Source organism: Vidua macroura, chromosome 5 (genome assembly GCF_024509145.1).
Source record: "Vidua macroura isolate BioBank_ID:100142 chromosome 5, ASM2450914v1, whole genome shotgun sequence".
Lineage (NCBI taxonomy): Eukaryota > Metazoa > Chordata > Aves > Passeriformes > Viduidae > Vidua > Vidua macroura.
Genome location: NC_071575.1, coordinates 41,388,686 through 41,406,503, shown reverse-complemented (window position 1 = coordinate 41,406,503; position 17,818 = coordinate 41,388,686). Strand labels below are relative to the sequence as shown.

Genomic DNA, 17,818 nt, shown 5'->3' with positions numbered 1-17,818 from the left:
AAAAATAGCTGAAAAACAATTTTTTTTTTGTTCAAAGGGGAAGACAAAGAAGTGGAGAAAATTTTCTATTTACATTTTTTAAAATGTAAATCACTCATATCAAACCAAACATACATAAAACTTTGACCTTTGTCGTGATATAAGCAGTAATAATTACTGAGGCTAGCTTTAAGATTATTATTTTCCATTTCCAAATACCAAAATCTAAAGTCATATTCCACCCCCACCATGATACCACAAATACAATGCAGGTTTCACTGTAAAACTTTTAAACTTTCTAAAGAATAAACATTGCAAATTTCAACTTAGAAAATTAGAAGTTTTCTTTTTTCCCCATTTAAGGGATTTTTTCCTTCAAGGATTTGATCAAATTCAAATTTCAAATTCAGAAGAAAAAGCACGTTCTTCAAAATGAGGTTTCAAAACACACAACCAGCAATTTAAGGACCCTAGCTTTACTGCACAGGCTTCTGCAAAGCATCACGTACTGCTGAACAAATTAAAAACCCAAGACCCTCACTCAGCCTGCCAAGGCACCTGCACGAACTTGGAGCCATGGAATTAAAAGTGGGAGGGATGCAATGGGACAGAGGAAAAGGCACTGAGCCCCACCCCATAGCCACTGAAGCCAAGGGAGGTGCAACTCTTTGCACTCTGAGGTAGGAGCAGAGCTGCTCAGCTGCTTCATGAGCCTTGTCATAAAGGCAGGGACAGGAGTGTTAACACGGGGGCCCTTGCCTTTGAAACTGATCATCCAGTGCAACCCTGAACCTGCTGAAGAGGACCCTGCTCTCATTTACAAAGGTTGAGCCTGAATCAATTTAAGGCAGGCTTTTGCCAACCAGTAAGAAAAAGGTTGCTGCCCATTATGAAGTTTCACAGCTTCTTCCATCTCCTCCCCAGACAGGCAGCAGAGATACTGAATCAAAAAGAAAAAAGTCCACAACCAAAAAAAACCCAAAAAAACCAAAAAACAAAAAAACCAAAAAAAACCCCAAAAAAAACCAAAAAAAAAACCAAAAAAAAAAAAAAAGAAAACAAAAAAACACAAAAAAAAAACCCAAACAAACCAACCCCCCCCCCCAAAAAAGCACCAAATAAACCCTCAAAAAACCCACAGCTTCCTGAGAGAGAGAGAAGGGGAAAAGAAAAGAATAATAATAAATTTTTTAAAAACTATTAGTAGCACATAGTTGGGGGGTTGGGGGGGGGGATGGGTAGTGTTGCCCAAACTCACCTTTCACTCAAACTGTTTCAAAACCTAAGAAAACCCATGAGCTCATATGGTGACCTGCCACATCTGGAAAATACACAGATCTCTGATGAACAGCAAGGTAACTTATTTTGTCTCTTCACAAGACATCTGCACAAAATTGAGCACTGCTCAAGTTATAAGAGCTGGAGATGTGTCCTCAGTCCCACCTCTAATGTAAAACTCCACCAAGGACCAGACTGTTAGTTATGACTGACAGGTATTTTACAGCATTACAAACATGCACTACGCATCATCTGTTTCTGAGAAGGTCTCTAACACATACCTAAAGATAGAAAAATCATACTTGGCCTAAATGAATCAATTTGGGCAGGAAAAAAAAAAAAAACCAAAAAAAAAAACGTGATCTGCTGCAGAACTTGGCTGGAGATGGATCTTTTTTTCTCCTTGCAGGGAGGTTGGAAAGCAGAAATTATCATAACAGGACACAAAGGACAGAGAAACAAATCAGGGAAATCCAGAAGGGCTCACAGTGGGGAGCAGAGAAGAGGAAAAAACTCACCTCTTGTCTGTATGTTTATGCAATGGAGTAGATATACAGACAGGACAACGCAAGAGGCACTTGGATATAGGACCAGCAGATGAAGCAAAAGAAGAAATTGACTGCAAAGACTTTGGAAACAGAGCTATGCCTATAAAGAGACAATCTCACTGACCTCTAACACCACTCCAAGGACATTTTGCTGCAGGATTTCTGGAGCAGTGGTATGCAGGACATCAGATGCAATCAAAGCTCAGTGGATTTCTCCCCTTATTGTAGCAGAATACTACCATGGAAACCATAAAGGCAATGGCACATGGTCTTCTACTCTTTCCCTCTCCTCACCCTTTCTCCCTGAAATCGGGCAAAAGCTGGCTGTCTCAAATCACAGTTTCAGTGTCATTATTGTTACCTGCAAAAGAACCTGAACAGCATCAAAACAGTCAGTCAAGGTAGACTACACCTTAGGGTAGCAATTTAGAAAGAAGAAAAAGGGAGGGGAAAAGAAAAAGTTATTAGAAATGGTTATTCACCTCTAAGCCACAGTTACCACCTGGACCTCAGACCTGCTTTCATAAGAGGGGAAAGTGCAGAGCCTACAGGGTCTGACACTGTTCACAGAGTTGAAAACAAGCTGGCATTATGACAAGTGGCAGTGATAGACAGACAGATCTCCCCACATCAGAGGAGGAGGAAGAGGCTGATATGATCTTGGGGGACCAGACCCATTCAACTCCTGCTTGTCTTGGAGACAGTGCATTTAGGTCCCCATTTGGGCCACACAAGATTTTCAGTTCTATCAAGCCGGAGGCTCTCTGAGGACACAGCACTGCCCATACCCCTCTACCTCAAGCAGCTCGAGACTCCCTCAGCAGATTCTCTCCCCCTTAAGCCTCACTGTGTTGAATACAGATCCCAAACAATGAACAAAGCTCTCAATTTACCACCCTACTTCATGCCATAAAGTTGTCTGCTGGCCACAGCCCCCTTAAACCTCTTTTTACTTGAGTTTCTTTCTTAAATCAGTGTGATTGCTAAGTTATGTACAGGGTCCATATTTTGGTGTTCCCCAATTATGCATTTACCACATACCCTCCTGCACTATCTACTGCACTTGCTAATGTTGACTGCCTCAGCGTGGTGTTATTTTTGTCCTTCCCCTACCCAGACTCCAGCAATTAAACCATGCTGTGATCAAGACCCACAGACATCCCTTTGGCTGGCTTTATCCTAGCACTGCTTCCCTGATGAAATACTGTGTGCAGTATTTATTTGGAGAACGTTAAACTCTTCAGACAAACACTTGCCTTAGTATTGGGAGGAGGAATCACACCTGCCTGCAGCCTTTTATGAGCTTCACCTACTGAACAGCTCATGCAGCATCAACCACTTAGCAACCATGGAACTTATAACCCCAAGTACAGCTGGCAGCATTTACCAGACAGCAAGTGTGCTGCTGGATGAGTGAGATAGAAGTGAAGAAGCCAAAAGGCTTCAATGGACCTGTTGGCCATCTCTTACTTTCTGGACCCTCTAGCTACCATTGAATGAAGCTTCCACACTGTGTCAGTTGGATTTGAGGGGTGGAGCAACTCAACACAAGCTGGGAGTTCTCTCACCAGCTCTGCTCCCTGTTTTGTGCTCCGAGCACTTGAAACTGTGACCTACTCTACCTGACCTCTGATCAGGAAACCACTCTGGATAATATGTGTATTATACCTGGACATCCCAAACATACCCTACCAAGTAAATATGACTAGCCAAATGGGAACCTGCGGCATTCGCATTGTTTTTCCTGGGCAGCTCTGGAGAGCCTGGCTCGGGCATTGCTTCTCGGCGGGACCGGTGCTTGCCACGATTCCCCAGCACTTCTGCTGCCGCGCACCGGGGCAGACTGGTCACATTCTGCCGTCAGCGCGAGGGATGAGACAAAGAGGCAAAGGAATTGTCCACTTTGTCCGCGTGGACGGCTGGAAAGCTTTAATGGCTGTGAGAGCTGTGGTGGAGAAGCTGTGACCCACTCCCAAACACTACGTGGACAAAAATGGCCCCAAACAAAGGAAGGCATAGGGTGTTATAGGGGGCGGGCCAAGGGAGGCAGAAGCCCCCCTCGCCCAATGGGGGCAGGCTATGGGGGCATGACGTGGATCGGGATAACCAACGGGTATGCGACGGGCGGACACGGGGCTCCAGGGCAAATGGGGTTGCGGGAGCGTGGTGACAGGCACAGAACTCTCCGATGTGGACAAAGGGGTGGTTACAGGACTGGTATGGTGAGCTCCAATGGTAAGAGAACCGGAGCAGACTATCGTGGTGGGGGGAACCTGGGGGTGCACAGGGGTACACAGAACTGGCTAACTAACAAATATCAGAACCCCTAATCTGAACGCAAACCCGGGATGCAACAGGAACCAATTCTTAGAAGTCACCTTTCTCTTTCTGTTTAACAAGAAGGAAGAAAAAAATCATTAGAGACAACAAAAGGCACAGCTAATACAAAGGTGCTGCTCTCCAATAGGACCTCTTGCTTTTTACCGTTCAATCAGAACAGAAATCCAAGGGGAAGTGGTTAAAGATCCAGGTTAGATGTAGTTCAGGAGCCTCTATTTTCCTTGCAAATGCTGCTCCATCACAGATATAGCACCTACTCCAGCCCCATGCCATAGCAAAGCGCTATGTCTGCTCTGCCTAAATTATCTCTCTGCACTCATTAACAGCACTCCCCCACTCCAAGTCTTATTTGGGATTCAGCTCACAAAGCTGATTTAACCCATCCTGAAACCCACAAACCATATTTCTTTCTCAAGTAGCACACAGATCCCATCAGAGGAATGACCTGTGCTTTGCAGCACTGCCTCCTTTCAAGGTCAAACTGAGCATGTTTCATTTGATCACATCCACAGGCTCAAAGCAGTTCACCCCGAGGGGCACATCCCTGTCAGTTTGCTTTATGCCCTGACGATAACTGTGCCAAGCCACTCCCACTTACACCCATCCCGAGTGATGCAGCTGCAACAGAGACAAATGAACAAAGCTGGAGTGTTTGCAGGTACCATCTGCTGACTGCCAGCTGTGCCAAGGCAGAAGAGTCCAAAGGAAGGCTACCTGGGAGGACACAGTCATGCTCTGGTGTCAGAAGCTAGGACCATGCTCAAGCAAGCCTTTCAGAAACAAGACAACACTAGTCTTTAGCCTCTGAGAGACTAGCAATATGAGAGAGCTTTGAGGGATGAATTTCATACTCACCCCATTCGGAATCACGTTTGTGCAACTTAGTATTAAAAGCACCTGAGCACAATTTACCTTTTTTATCCTCTTTCTATTTTTCTCCTTTAACCCCTGTAAGTTCTAAGAAATCAGAGGCCACATAGGAAAAGCCAAGTACACAACAGCAGGAAAAATAACTGTGTCATCAAAACATAGAACCTAAAACTTGAGATTCATTCTCCACATTAATGTCAAATCTCTTGCCAAAACTTATCCTCATGACTGCATTTTTTTCACTTGGAAGAACCAGTACATTTACACATGTACATTCTTCTTCAAGGTTATTCTGAAATTATTAATACTTGCAATGCACTTGGCAGATTAGAGGCATTGCATAAATATTAGATGCTATAGCATAAGGTCTTACACAAGGAAAGGGACTTCTGAAGCTCTTAAAATTATCATGAGGTTTCTGTAGGCAGTTTTATATGAACCCAGGCTTAAACAAGAGCCAGGCAATATACATTAAAATTAACATTACAATATACATAAAGGAATAATTCATAGAGAGGAAGACTGTTCAGTTGTCTCTAGCTACATGTATGGGACTTGAGTTTTTAGTTCATTCATCAGATCCTACTCAGTCTTATGTTCTGAACTACAAAAAGAATAAAAGAAAATATTTTCATCTAGACAAAGAGAATTGCAAACAATTTTTTAAAAGTTTAAAAAAGGAAAGTAATTAATTATTTCTGTGTACATAACCTGACAACCGAACAGAACAAGATAAAAAAATTTATTCCTTTCCCCATGAGTCTCATCCTGCTGAAATTTGTACCAAACAGAACACGCACAAAAAATGTGCTTACAGATGGGGGATGAGTCATGCTCCCAGGTGAGGGTTAGAAAGACTATCACTTCCAATTCACAGGAGCAGGACTGTGGTGTTGTTATCTTCCATTAATAAGAAACAATGGGGATTAGAATAAGCAATCAGTAGTTGCAAGCCCTATGCTATCCTCCAACATCAAAATATTCAACTCAGGACAAGCATTTTCTATGTTTTGCCTTGCCTCAGCTCACAGATGCGTTAAGCTTTCACCTGCTTCATAACATTATTAAAATGCTTAGCATTTGAATAAATAGTTTGGTCTAGACAGAACATGAAAGGTAGAAGAATACTTCTGTCTTATCTTAACTCACCAAAGTGTTTATGATCACTGAGAAATGCCTTTAACAAAAACCTCCAGTTAATTCTCACGTACATTCATTTGCTACAAACTAAGTCACATAGAAAACATGATGCAATATCATCAGCCTTACAAAAAATCCAGTACTTTGAGAAGAAAAAAAAATCCATCAACTGCTCCCCCTCTTCATTTTTAACTATAACAACTTGCCATAATAATGGCAATAAAAACAATTGTAAAATTGTTTTGTTGTAAAATAAAAACAAAAAATAATAAAAACAACTTGTAATAATGCTGGAAGGACACAGTCATCACACTTCACCTACAACTCTGCATTCATTATGGGTCAGCAGCCACCAACACCAAAGAGAAAGTGTAATTTCTAGTGCAGGCCTGCAGAGCAGAGAAACCACAGTATCTCTGAAATGTAACATTGTGGAAAAACAGCCGGACTTTGTCTCATCAAACAAAAGGCACTGCAGGGATAATAAATTGACTTTTTAAGCCAAGAAACACACATACCAGTAAAGTTTCTGGAAACGTATTATAACTCGGAACTGCAAAGGTATCTGAAGTGTCATTTAGAATATTTCAAAAAATAAATCTAAAAGGCAGGCAAAATTGTCTCTTGCATGAGGACACAGACAACATACAATCTAATTGTTCCCCCTGTCCCTTAAGTGTATTTCATAGTACCTTTTGAAGCTCCCCAAAGAGATGGCAGAAAGGCAAGAGGAAAGAGAAGAACACATGTGACAAAAAAGAATCAGCTATGGCCCCATCCCCAGGATTCATACAGTTTAGAAAAGCAATTATAGTACTGGATTCTGAACTGTAGGAATATACATTCAAAATGGATGGAAAATGACTAAGCTTGTTTTTCTACCACAAAATGCTACTCAGTTGCAGTTTCTCTGCAACTCCACCAGCATGAGCAGCAGGCTACTTCTTTGTCATTTGCAAATTTAGCATTTATTTTATCATGCCATATGTAGTCAAAGGAATTCAACTAGGAGAGGTAGGCTCTGCTCCACCCTGTTCATCCTCTACCTTCACAGAGGGAGGAAGACAAAGCAAAAGACAAAAAGGTGAAAAATAATGTTCTGGGTAGAGTTTAGATGCAGTGAATATTGTCTGGGTCATTTCATGTTACATACTCTCTGCTTCTGCCTTTACTTTGCGAGTTACTTTCCGAGTTGAACACTGGGGCTGCTTATCAGCAGTGCTGCAGGGAAGCAGCATAACACACTGACAATAGCACAGGAAGGGACAAAAGAAGAAACTTCCCTCTCGGTAACAGGGCAATCCAAGCAGAAGCTCAAAAAACAGCTCGTGGCTCAGACAGGGAAAGCTCCAGAGGAGATCCCAGTGGCCTGAGGAGTGCAGCTGCTTGCAGACTAGAGGAAGGGATGAGTAAATAAAGTGTGAGGTAGGATCCCTCCCACCTACCCTTATTCAAATAAATCACTTAACTTTTCAGAGAGCAGAAAATCTCCTTACTCCTCTGGATTAAAGGCAGACTTAAAAGAACATTTGTTAACAGACTACCTTCTCCCAGGGTCATTCCTGATGCATGCCAGCTAACCACATGCAGAGAACTATGTTAAGGGTGCCCTTGATTAAAAATGAAAAGTTTATTTCTAAATAAAATGATACCTTTAAATACAATTAAAAAGCTTACTGGATGTGGGATACAATTTTAATTTTGCTTCTACGGAGCTTAACAAATATTAGACAAGTGTCTATGGTATATCTCTTTGAAACATGGCCTTTTGCCATCCTGTATGAGGTGAAATGAAATTCAAGGTCTCAGGGTTGTCATGCAAGGAAGAGACAGCAAGACAGTAATTTCAGAAGACAGCCTTTAGGCTGCTCACTGACTAAGGAAAGCTGAGTCCCCATGGGATTCCCACTAAAATGTCAGGAAGCAATGATATTTTATCCCAGTACCAAGTATGTTTCTGAAGATTTCATTTGCCTGCCTACATGTTTTTCGTAATGATCACTCCATTAAAAGATGGAAAGTTAATAATAAAAAATAAAGGCTAATTTACATTTCACTACATAATATCACAGAGCTAAGTAGGTAATTTTAGAAATAAGTTAAAAGATATGACATGAACGAACAATATTACAAAAATAACCATTACAAAAAATGTTCAGTACTAGAGGAGGAAGAAAGTGGAGTGGAGGAGAAATGCTTGTTCCAGGGGAGTAAGTCAGATGAACAGGCCCATACCACACATATTCTAGGGAAAAGAAATAGCCAACAGGATAAGCTACTTTGTCAATATGTTGTTTAGCAAGAAATACTAATCCTCAGGAATCAAAGAAGCAAGAGGAATCCCCTAAAAAATGCGTATTTTGTAGATACAAACTGCTGCAGTCTGGCATGGGAAGCAGGTCTAACCCCAAAATGCCTTCTCCAGCTTGGATGAAATACCAACATGACAGCATCAAGGAACTCTGGTATCATCTGTAAACTGACATGTTTTACAACTAAAGAACATGAACATTACAAATGCTTTCCAGAAACTCAGCCTCCAGGTGACCTATTCTTAGAGCCAGAATTTCTTCCTAAAGATAGTGAGACAGATGCTGCTGCTGGGTGTGGAACATAAATCCACTGATCCAAACCCTGCTGTGCAATGGTTCACAACATCAGGGCAGATAGAGTACAGGTGGCACTTCCCTTACACTTTCTGGGCCAAATTCCCACCTTCTAAGTCTACAACAAACCTCTCATTAGCTTCAGGGAGTAAAAATCCCTGTGTCCATAGGCATCCCAACCAACAAAACACTGCAATCACTTTTGCTGATTTGCTAAAACATGAAAACACAAAAAGGCAATAGCTCAGGGAAGCTGCACCTCAGCACACTGCAGGTATGGCATGTCTTCTCTCATGTCTTCACACCAAAGCAAACTAGCAAAATGTGAGTTAAATAGCTGACCTTTGTGTTACATCACAAGCTGCTTGTGAGGACACCAAACTTCCTCCTAACATTCTTTAAGTGCTCACTTGTATTGTAACAAAAGGCAAACATTGTTCTGATAGTTTCCTTAATATAGACACTAACAAAATGCTAAATAATAGCACGAAAGCGCTTTATTCCCCGCTTTCCCCAAGCCAACAAACTTCAGAATATGTATAATAGTAATTTCATATTCCTGGTACTTTTTCCATTTCTTTTCTTTATGCAACTCAAACCTGTTTCAAAAGAAAAACATCATTTCAACACATCTCCCAGCAAGTCTTACAATTATTTTTAGAAAGCCTGGTAATAGCTCAGTATGAGTAAAGCAAAAAAAAAAGTTTGTATTTGGCAAAATCTGAGTTTGTCTGTATTTTCTTATTTTTCTTTATTCTTCAATGGTTTGCCTTTGGAAAACAATGCAATTTTGGTGGCACTGCTTTCCTCTCAGCTTCTCCACAGTGAGCATTTTGAGATCTTCTCGTTACAGTGATCCCCAATTTTGGAACATCATGTACATACTTCTGGGAAGAGGGTAGTAACACATTCACTAGTTTTCTCTAACAAGTACCACCTTTCCCTTAGATCTGCTCCACCAGCACCAGAGCCAGTAACTGCAAGGGAAGGGGATGAGACAAAAAACAGAAACCAACCAACCAAAAAAAAACAAAAAAACAAAAAAAAAAAAAACAAAACAAAAAACAAACAAAAAAAAAAACCCACAATAAAAAAGCTACCTGGGACAAAGCAAAAGGGAGACTTCTTTTCACATAGATACCAACAGGAACTGAAAAAGCTAGTGACTTTTTTACGCCTCCCAATTAACCAAGCTGCTCAAAGCTCAAGAGGGAAGAGCAACAAGTATATGAAAACAATCCTGGTATGTTCTGCTTTTATGACCACCAGAGCCATTTACTTTATCTCCAAACACTCTCTCACATCACGTTTCATCAACAGGCTCAATGAAAAGTTCACTTTCCAGCAGCCACATTTTTCTGCCCCAGCAGTCTCAGGTGAAGCTCATGGGATGCACACACTTGGGAGCCAGAGAACCTCTCTTCCACTTTGTCACCAACTTGCAATTACAGTTACTTGCTGAAAGCCACAGAATTTCACTGAAGCTGAAAATAGCAGCATGTACTTATTTTGGAAAGAAAGGCTTTTTAAGGGACTATTATAGTGGCAGAACAATTAGAGCTTACTTTTAAATATTTAAGCTTACAGTTCATGGGGAATTTGCTCACTAACCTATTCTTTATTAATAGGAGAACAATCCAGTTTAAAATTCTTTAAATATCTCATTAAAATCTCTCTTTAAATCTCCCATTTCAGCATCCCCAATGATGTAACAACTTTTAAATAAAGCTAGTGATTGCTCCCTAACAATGTGAAGCCTTCACTGTAGTTTTTGCAACAGCTATTTGGGGAATTCATATATGTCTGAAGAGACTATACAAAACAACTTGTAGTCTGGAAGGGCTAACTTAGTAACTTTAGTGATCCCTGAGTTGGTAGCAACATGGCTGGCCAGATATGCTCAAGACTTAGAAGCAGTAACAGAAAGAAACCAAATAATGAATCCTGCACCCAGAATCCCCAAGGAAAACAATGTGCCTACCGATAAAGGCATCAAGTGCAAGGACATGCCTTGCCTCTGCAGCTACTCCCACTGCCAGCTGGACGTATCCAAAGGAACACTGCCTTTCGCCTGGCTGGCAAGGCTACAACCAGGTCCTGATCAGACACCTAAAGTAAATACCATTATATGAGTGAGTCAGGGCAACAAACCATTTGAAAAGCCCAGTTTAGGGGCTAGCCAATGGATTTTTTTTTTTCTTTCAGTTTGGAGCCTGTGGTCCTCAAGTGTCTCCCCAAACTGGAATGCCTTTTGAGCGATATGTGACTGGTCACCACCAGCGAGCACAACGGCTGTCAGGTCCACAGGAAGGTGTTCCAAACCCCACAGATTTCACCATTCCTGGGCAGCGGGAAGTATTTACACACACAAACCAAACCGGGTTTCCTACCAAAAGCCCTTTTTATTCCAGGGTCAAGGACCGAGACTGCTGTTCAGTACGCGGCGGGTACCCCATCCTTGGCCCCGGAGCCGTCACTACGGCTAGGGGAGCCCGATGCTGCCCCTGGTCATCCTTCGCCGACCCGGGTACCGGCCACTCCCACGGGGACTTTCAAGGGCAGCTGACCGTCTGCATCCTCGGGCTCTCAGGAAGGAGCCACCCAGGTACAGAGCTACGGCCAGGGCCGGACACACAGCGCCGGGGATGCCGCTCCCCTCCCCCGGCATCTTCCCCCCGCCGCTCCCGCTGCGCCGCGCAGGCCCGGGGCTGCGCTCCCCCCGCCTCCGGCAGCGCCGGCACCCGCCGGGGGCTCCCTCGGCATCGCCGCCTTTCGCCGCCGGTGCGCCCGGGAGCGCGGGCAGCGGGCTCGGCCGCGCTCCACCTGCTCGCCGCGGCGTACTCACTCCGCGTAGCCCGTGGTCCAGGGCAAGCGCCGGGTGTCCTTGCTGAGGATGAGGATGGGGCGGGCGATGTGGTCGGCGGAGCACTCCACCTCGTCCGGGGACAGTCCCAGGAACTCGGGTCTCCCGTAGGGGAAGCGGAGGGGCAAGTCCGCGCCGCTGCCGTGGTCGGCGCCCGCGCTGCCAGCCATGATGCCGCCCATGAAATTGGCCACGGCGGACTTCACCCGCGTGAGCATAGTACCCCCCGCCGGCGGCGGCGGCAGCGCCGGGGCCGCCGCGCAGGGCGGGGAGCGGGGCGCGCCGGCGGGCAGCGCTGCGGAGGCGGCTCCGGCAGCCCCCGCCGCGCTCCCGCAGTGGGGGCGCCGGGCCGCGCGGAGCCGGGCGAGAGGGACGGCGGGCTCAGGGGCAGCCGCGGGGCCGAGGCCTCATTGCAGATTTCCCCCTCCCGGCGCGGCGCTGGGTGAACTCAGCCCGGCGGCAGCGGCTGCTGAGTCATGTGATAGCGCGGCTGGATTCGCCCGGGCGCTTCCTGCTCCTCCTGCGGCACCGGCGGGCTCCTGGCACACGCCGGGCACGGGCGGCCGCCGCCCCCGCCCGCCTACCCGCGCCGGGGGCCGGCCCGCGGCAGGTGCGCGGCGGGCGGAGCCTGGGCCCGGCGGGGCCGCCCCCGGCTGCCCGCAGCGATGCGGCCGGGACCCGCGGTCGTGCCCGCGGCCGCCTCCGGGATGAGCTGCCCGGGAGGCAGTGCTCTCGGAGTCGCTCGGAGTTGCATTACCGGGGGCTGGAGATCGCCGCCCGCAGTGCGCTGTCCCTGCTGCCCTGGGCTGAGCCAGCGCCGGCAGAGCCTGCTGATCCTGAGGGACAAGACTCCCGCTTGGAGTGTTTACTTGCCTTCTGCTCAAACACGCCAAGGATATTTTCCTCAGGAAGCCATTTGTTAGAAAAAAGAACCTGGGACGGTGGCCGAAAGCGAGCCCTGCTGCCCACCTGCCCTGCGTTCCCCCTGGCTGCCCGGGGAGGCCGGGGACATGCCCGTCCGCCGGTCAGCGCTGACGGCAGCCCCCAGGCTCCTCCGCGCACCTCCAGACGTTTAGGATGCTGTCATGGAGCAAAAGTGAAAGGACGGGGCCAAAAATACTCAAATTTGCGGACATTGATGTTTTAAACCCTTCTTCTCTTGTTGTGTTATTTTGGCCATGTTATACTCTTTCACAATTTAAAAAAAAAAAAAATAAATTGGGAGGTCTCTTCCATGTGGTGGTCACCCAGATGTGTGGAGGGGTTGCAGATTTGGGTGTGCCAAGCTTTAAGGAAATGTAGGAATGGAGCAGGAGCATGTAAGAAGTCTGTCCTCTGAAGCAAGGCTTTGTCTGAGCCATGTGATTCTGCAGCCCTCCTGAGAGCTATAAGTCTCACTGAAAGGCAGTGAATGACCTGCAAAATAGAGCAGGTAGGTACGGCAAACCTTGAGAGTAGTGAAGTACTGGAACTTAAACTTTGCAGTTTATTGGACCCAAAAACGTTGGAAAATATCATTGACTAAAACTGAAACAGAGAGAATGCAGTGGTTGTTTTCCAACCCCATACTGCTGTCACTATTCCACACAATACATGAGGGAGAAATGTGAAATAATACATTAGAGTTTAAATTATTATCTCTGCAAGATGACAAGGAAAAGCCCAGATGAGACATATGGGGAGACAGTTTAGCAGCTCACCGCTCAAACCAGATCTGTGCACTGTTTGAAATGTATGGATTCTTACCTCTGGTACAAAAATGTTGTAAGGATACAGCAGTACAACAGGAGGGATATGGCCTCTTCATGCTTAAAAGTACAGAGGTGCCTTGATTTCAGTTCTCTGGGAAAGAGGGTCATGTCCGCTTTTGAGTCAGAAGTGAAGCCTCACTTCTCAAAGGAAGTAATAATCAGTCCCTGCAAGGCTCAGCAAGTTCTCCATATCTACCAGCCAGTGATCCACCTGGTCCAGAAAAAACCAGACATTTTTCTTGGTGGCATGTAGACCTTTAAAGGTTTGGATATTGAGTTCCAATAAAATACCATGTCTGAATTCTCTGTGCAAATGTTTTAAAATCGACTCTCTGTCCTTCTGCAATCCCATGACTAATGGAAAGATGACAGTTTGGAGGTTTTTTTAAAGTATTAACTTATATGTGACATTGGAGTAAATCTACTTTTCTGTCTGAATGGGTAACCATGCTGGGGAGTGAAGCTGCGTGTGGGCCAGAAATGCATTCATATGAGCTCTTTGAAGCATCTGAATTATGCCACCTTGCCATGCATCATATTCAGCATTCAACAAATTCAATAATTTTAATCATAATGAAAATAGATTTACACAAAGAACACTCTAAACTTTCATGCATAAAACAATTCTGATTGGAAATTACTTCTGAAAATCATGTCCTCCAGCTCCTTTTCAAAGCAGGGCCAACTTTAAAGTTATGTTATATTCTCCACAAACTTGTCCAGTCAAGTTTTCAATATTTCCAAGGATAGATTTTCAAGGATGGAGATACCACAGCCTCTCTGGACACCAGTTCCATGAATTAATTTTCTTCCCCCTGGCATCTGTTTGGGATTTCTGTTGTTGCAGTTTGTGTCTGTTGCCTCTTATCACCCTTCACCTTTGAGAATACCTCTGAGATTCTTTCCACTCTGTACCATCTTATTAGGTAGCTGAAGGCAGGTGTAAGGTTTCTTCACCTTAGCCTTGCCTTCTAAAAGCTGAACAAATCCATTTATCTCAACATCTTCTTGCAGAACCTTGGTGACCCACTGCTGGACTCACGCCAGTAGGTCAGCTAGGGAGCCCCAAACTGGACACAATACTCTCACAAGTGCCATTCAGAGGGGTGTGATCATTCCCATGACTATTGCTAATACACTCCAATATGTGCAAGGGCACATTGGTGACTGATACTTTATTGCCTGCCAGGATCCTCAGGCCTTTTCCTGTGAAGATGCCTCCTTGACTGTCAGCCCTCTGCATGGGTTCTCCCCATCCCAGCTGCAGGATTTTGCACATGTTCTTGGTGAACTCCAGCAAGTTCCTGTTAGCTCATTTCTCCAGGCTGCTGAGATCCCTCTGAGTTGTCGTCCTGCCTTCCAGCTATCAATTTATTCCACACAACCAGGAGGAAAGGAGACAAATACTTACAGTCAGAAAAAAAAAAAATCTTAGGGCTATCATAACATCTCTGTAGGTATGATTTTTATATAGAATCATAGAATATCTCAGATTGGAAAGAACCCATAAGGATCCTGGAGTCCAACTCCCTGCTCCTTGAAGTACTAACTAAAGCTAAACCATGTGGATAAGAACTATTGTGGATAAGAGATGCTCCTTGACCTCTGATAGGTTTGATGCCATGGCCAGTTCCCTGGAGAGCCTGTTGCAGTGACCAAACACAGTGAGACCTTTTCCTAATGTCTAATCTGACCTTACATTGATGCAGCTTCATTCCATTTTCTTGTATCTTATTTTTACCTTTGTAGCTATTTTTTTTGGAGAACTATAAGAAAATTCACTTTGAATAAAGAAAAAGCTTGCAAAATGAAATATCCACTTGACTCTAAAGATTCTGGTTCTAGCTTGTAAGTACTTGAGCAGAAAATATTGTATGTGGACTAGTTGGAAATGTATCCAGTGAAAGTGCATTGACTTGATGTGTTTAAAATTTTTCTGATAATGAAAAATACTTCTGGTGCAGGCTCTTCTTTGTTTCTTTTGCATAATATGGCAATACTTGGGGCTCTGCCTCATAGGAATGTCAAATTTATTTCAACAGTGTAACTCTCACTAGCTTGTACCTTGTTTATACTTTATGTTGCTTGCTTACTTGAAGTTTTTTTTTTCCTGTGTTTTTCATGCTCTGAATAAAGGTAATAAAAGCTCCCAAAGACTTTGGTGAGAGAATAAGTAGGTCTGATGTGAGATGAATGTACCATTTCTGCAGGTTTGAACTTCTGGGTCATGTTATCACAGATGTAGTCAATATCCACAGGTGTGAACTGAGCTGTGGAACTAATTCAGAGATTGTGTCAGAATAGGTGTCTGACTTTATGGGATGAAGCTGTATATGCAGAGGGGAAAAAAGCTTTGACAGTAGAATTGGTTGCATTTTTCTGTTAATTCCCATACAAAAAACACTGAAAGCCTTATTTTTGCATATGATTCTACTCAGGAAGATTACCACGTCATGTGGTGATCAATGAAGTTATTCTTACCTTTTCAAAAGGACTGTGCAACCTTTAATTAGCATGAGGAAGCTCTTTATCTCTAGAGAAAGACCCTTCAGAAGCACAGTGCCTGAAGCATCATAGTGATGTGGAGGACAAAATGCCTCTTATTAAGACATCAAACCTACTTCCTGCAATAACCGATCTCTGCCTGCCTGCAGCAACCCCCAGCATTCAGCATTTCCAGGCTTATCAGAGCTGATGAGATGGAAGCTGTTGGTGTTCTTGCCAGTTTGCATGCAGAAGCACCAATTAAGCTTAAAAAGAAATAAATGTTAGCAATACTTGAAGTGGTATATTTCCTCTGCTATACCTGGTATCTTCTGCACCATCCTCTAGTCAATATTAATTTCATATGTGGATTTCCTTTTGGGAGACTTCTGCAACTGAAGCTCAGAGAGAGCATCTTTATCAGAACATGGTTAGTGTGATTGTCCCAAGGCTTTGTGGTCCATTGAAGTCCCCCACAGAGCATGAGCTGGGTAGTCCAAATGGTCCAAATGAAGACTGCCATCTGGTCGAAATCCATAAAATGTTATCAGGGCCAAGCCCTCGTATATGAAATTTAGGGTAAAATGTTCTTTTTCTACTGCCATCCTAGCCACAAAGTGACCAAAACCCAAAAGTATTTTTGCTTTGTCAGGCTACAGGGACTATAGCAGGATTTTGCTTTCATGGCCTGGTGCTCTTCATCTGCAGGTCGTCCTCTGAGTACTGCGTGTACCAGAGACCTGCTGAAGCACTGTGTGCCTTGGGGACATGGGAAGGGCAAGCAAATATACAAAGTTTCTTTTAGACTAGTGTGAAACTAGTTGTACACGTGGGTTTTGTGCTAATATGCAACATGGACACATCAGGAGACCTGGGATGGCAGGCAGGAACAGGAGCTGGAAGTTGTCTGCCCCACTCCTATTCTCCACGTGGAGAATTACCTTTGTTCTTGGTCATGCTGAGTGGTTAAAACCCTATACTTTTAGGGATTCAAAAACTAGAAATTCTCTTACCACTAGGACTTAACTGAGAAGGTATTTTCCTAGCACAACTATTGTACTGAATCAGGATAGTTTTAACAAAGCAGGGGCTGGGGCCCTGGGTTCTCATTTCCCTACAGAGCTTCCCCCTCCTGCTTTTGCAGACTCATTCTTTCTGCACCTTCCCAGAAATATTTTGGAGGCGATAAAAAGAGAAGGCCTGTTGCAGCCCTGTCTTTACTCAAAAATATGTTGTCCAGCTGAGTGGGAAAAGTATTCATGCCACAAAAGTGGGTATATATCCCTTCTCACAGTGGAGGACTAATAACTGCAACATTATGAGCTGCATGAATGCAGTCTTCATTTACATACCTAGGCATAAAAAAGGCTCTGAGGAGAGATCTTAATTGATTAGCAATCACAGCAGAAGATGTCACAAAATCATAACACTTCTTGCAATCTATATAAATATAAATACTTCAACATAAGCTGTCCATAAGCCTGCAAGTGTCACATTTGCCAAAGGCTACAGAATGACTTTTTCTACAAGAATCTACCTGAAAATATCCTGAAAATAATTTTATAATTTCACAATAAGCACCATCATTATGATTTTGCTTTTACAGTCTCTTCTTACTTTCCATTATATCTTCCTTTTGAATGCCTGTAGCTAAATCTGCTAATAATGGGATGGAATAGGGATTCGTTTGTTTATGTGCTTCTGTTGGCAGCTTTTCATAGGGGAGGTGGAGCAAGATGATTATATCCTCTCTGGGGCTCCTTTGCCCTGGCTCTTGTGAAAGAACATCTTGCCCTGATGATGTGAGATGCTTCAAAATGTCAGCAGTAGCAACACTTTTGCTGTCAGTTTCAGCAAAAAAAAAAAAAAAAAAGCTGAAAGTAATCAAATAGATTCCAATGCAGAGACAACAGGAAAATAAGCAGGTAAAAGGACATGTAGGTGTTTGTAGGAGTGGAG

The 17,818-nt window shown here is 44.0% G+C and overlaps 1 protein-coding gene across 2 annotated transcripts in view; it reads right to left on the bottom strand.

Annotated features, from left to right (window-relative positions):
* PPM1H (protein phosphatase, Mg2+/Mn2+ dependent 1H) overlaps positions 1–11,895 on the bottom strand; it is a 133,197-nt gene extending 121,302 nt beyond the window's left edge. For both annotated transcript variants that reach the window (XM_053977997.1, XM_053977996.1), the window contains exon 1: positions 11,607–11,895. In XM_053977997.1, the coding sequence (XP_053833972.1) occupies positions 11,607–11,842 (236 nt within the window). In that variant the 5' untranslated portion in view covers positions 11,843–11,895. The remainder of the gene's footprint in view (positions 1–11,606) is intronic.
* Between the last annotated feature and the right edge of the window lie 5,923 nt (positions 11,896–17,818).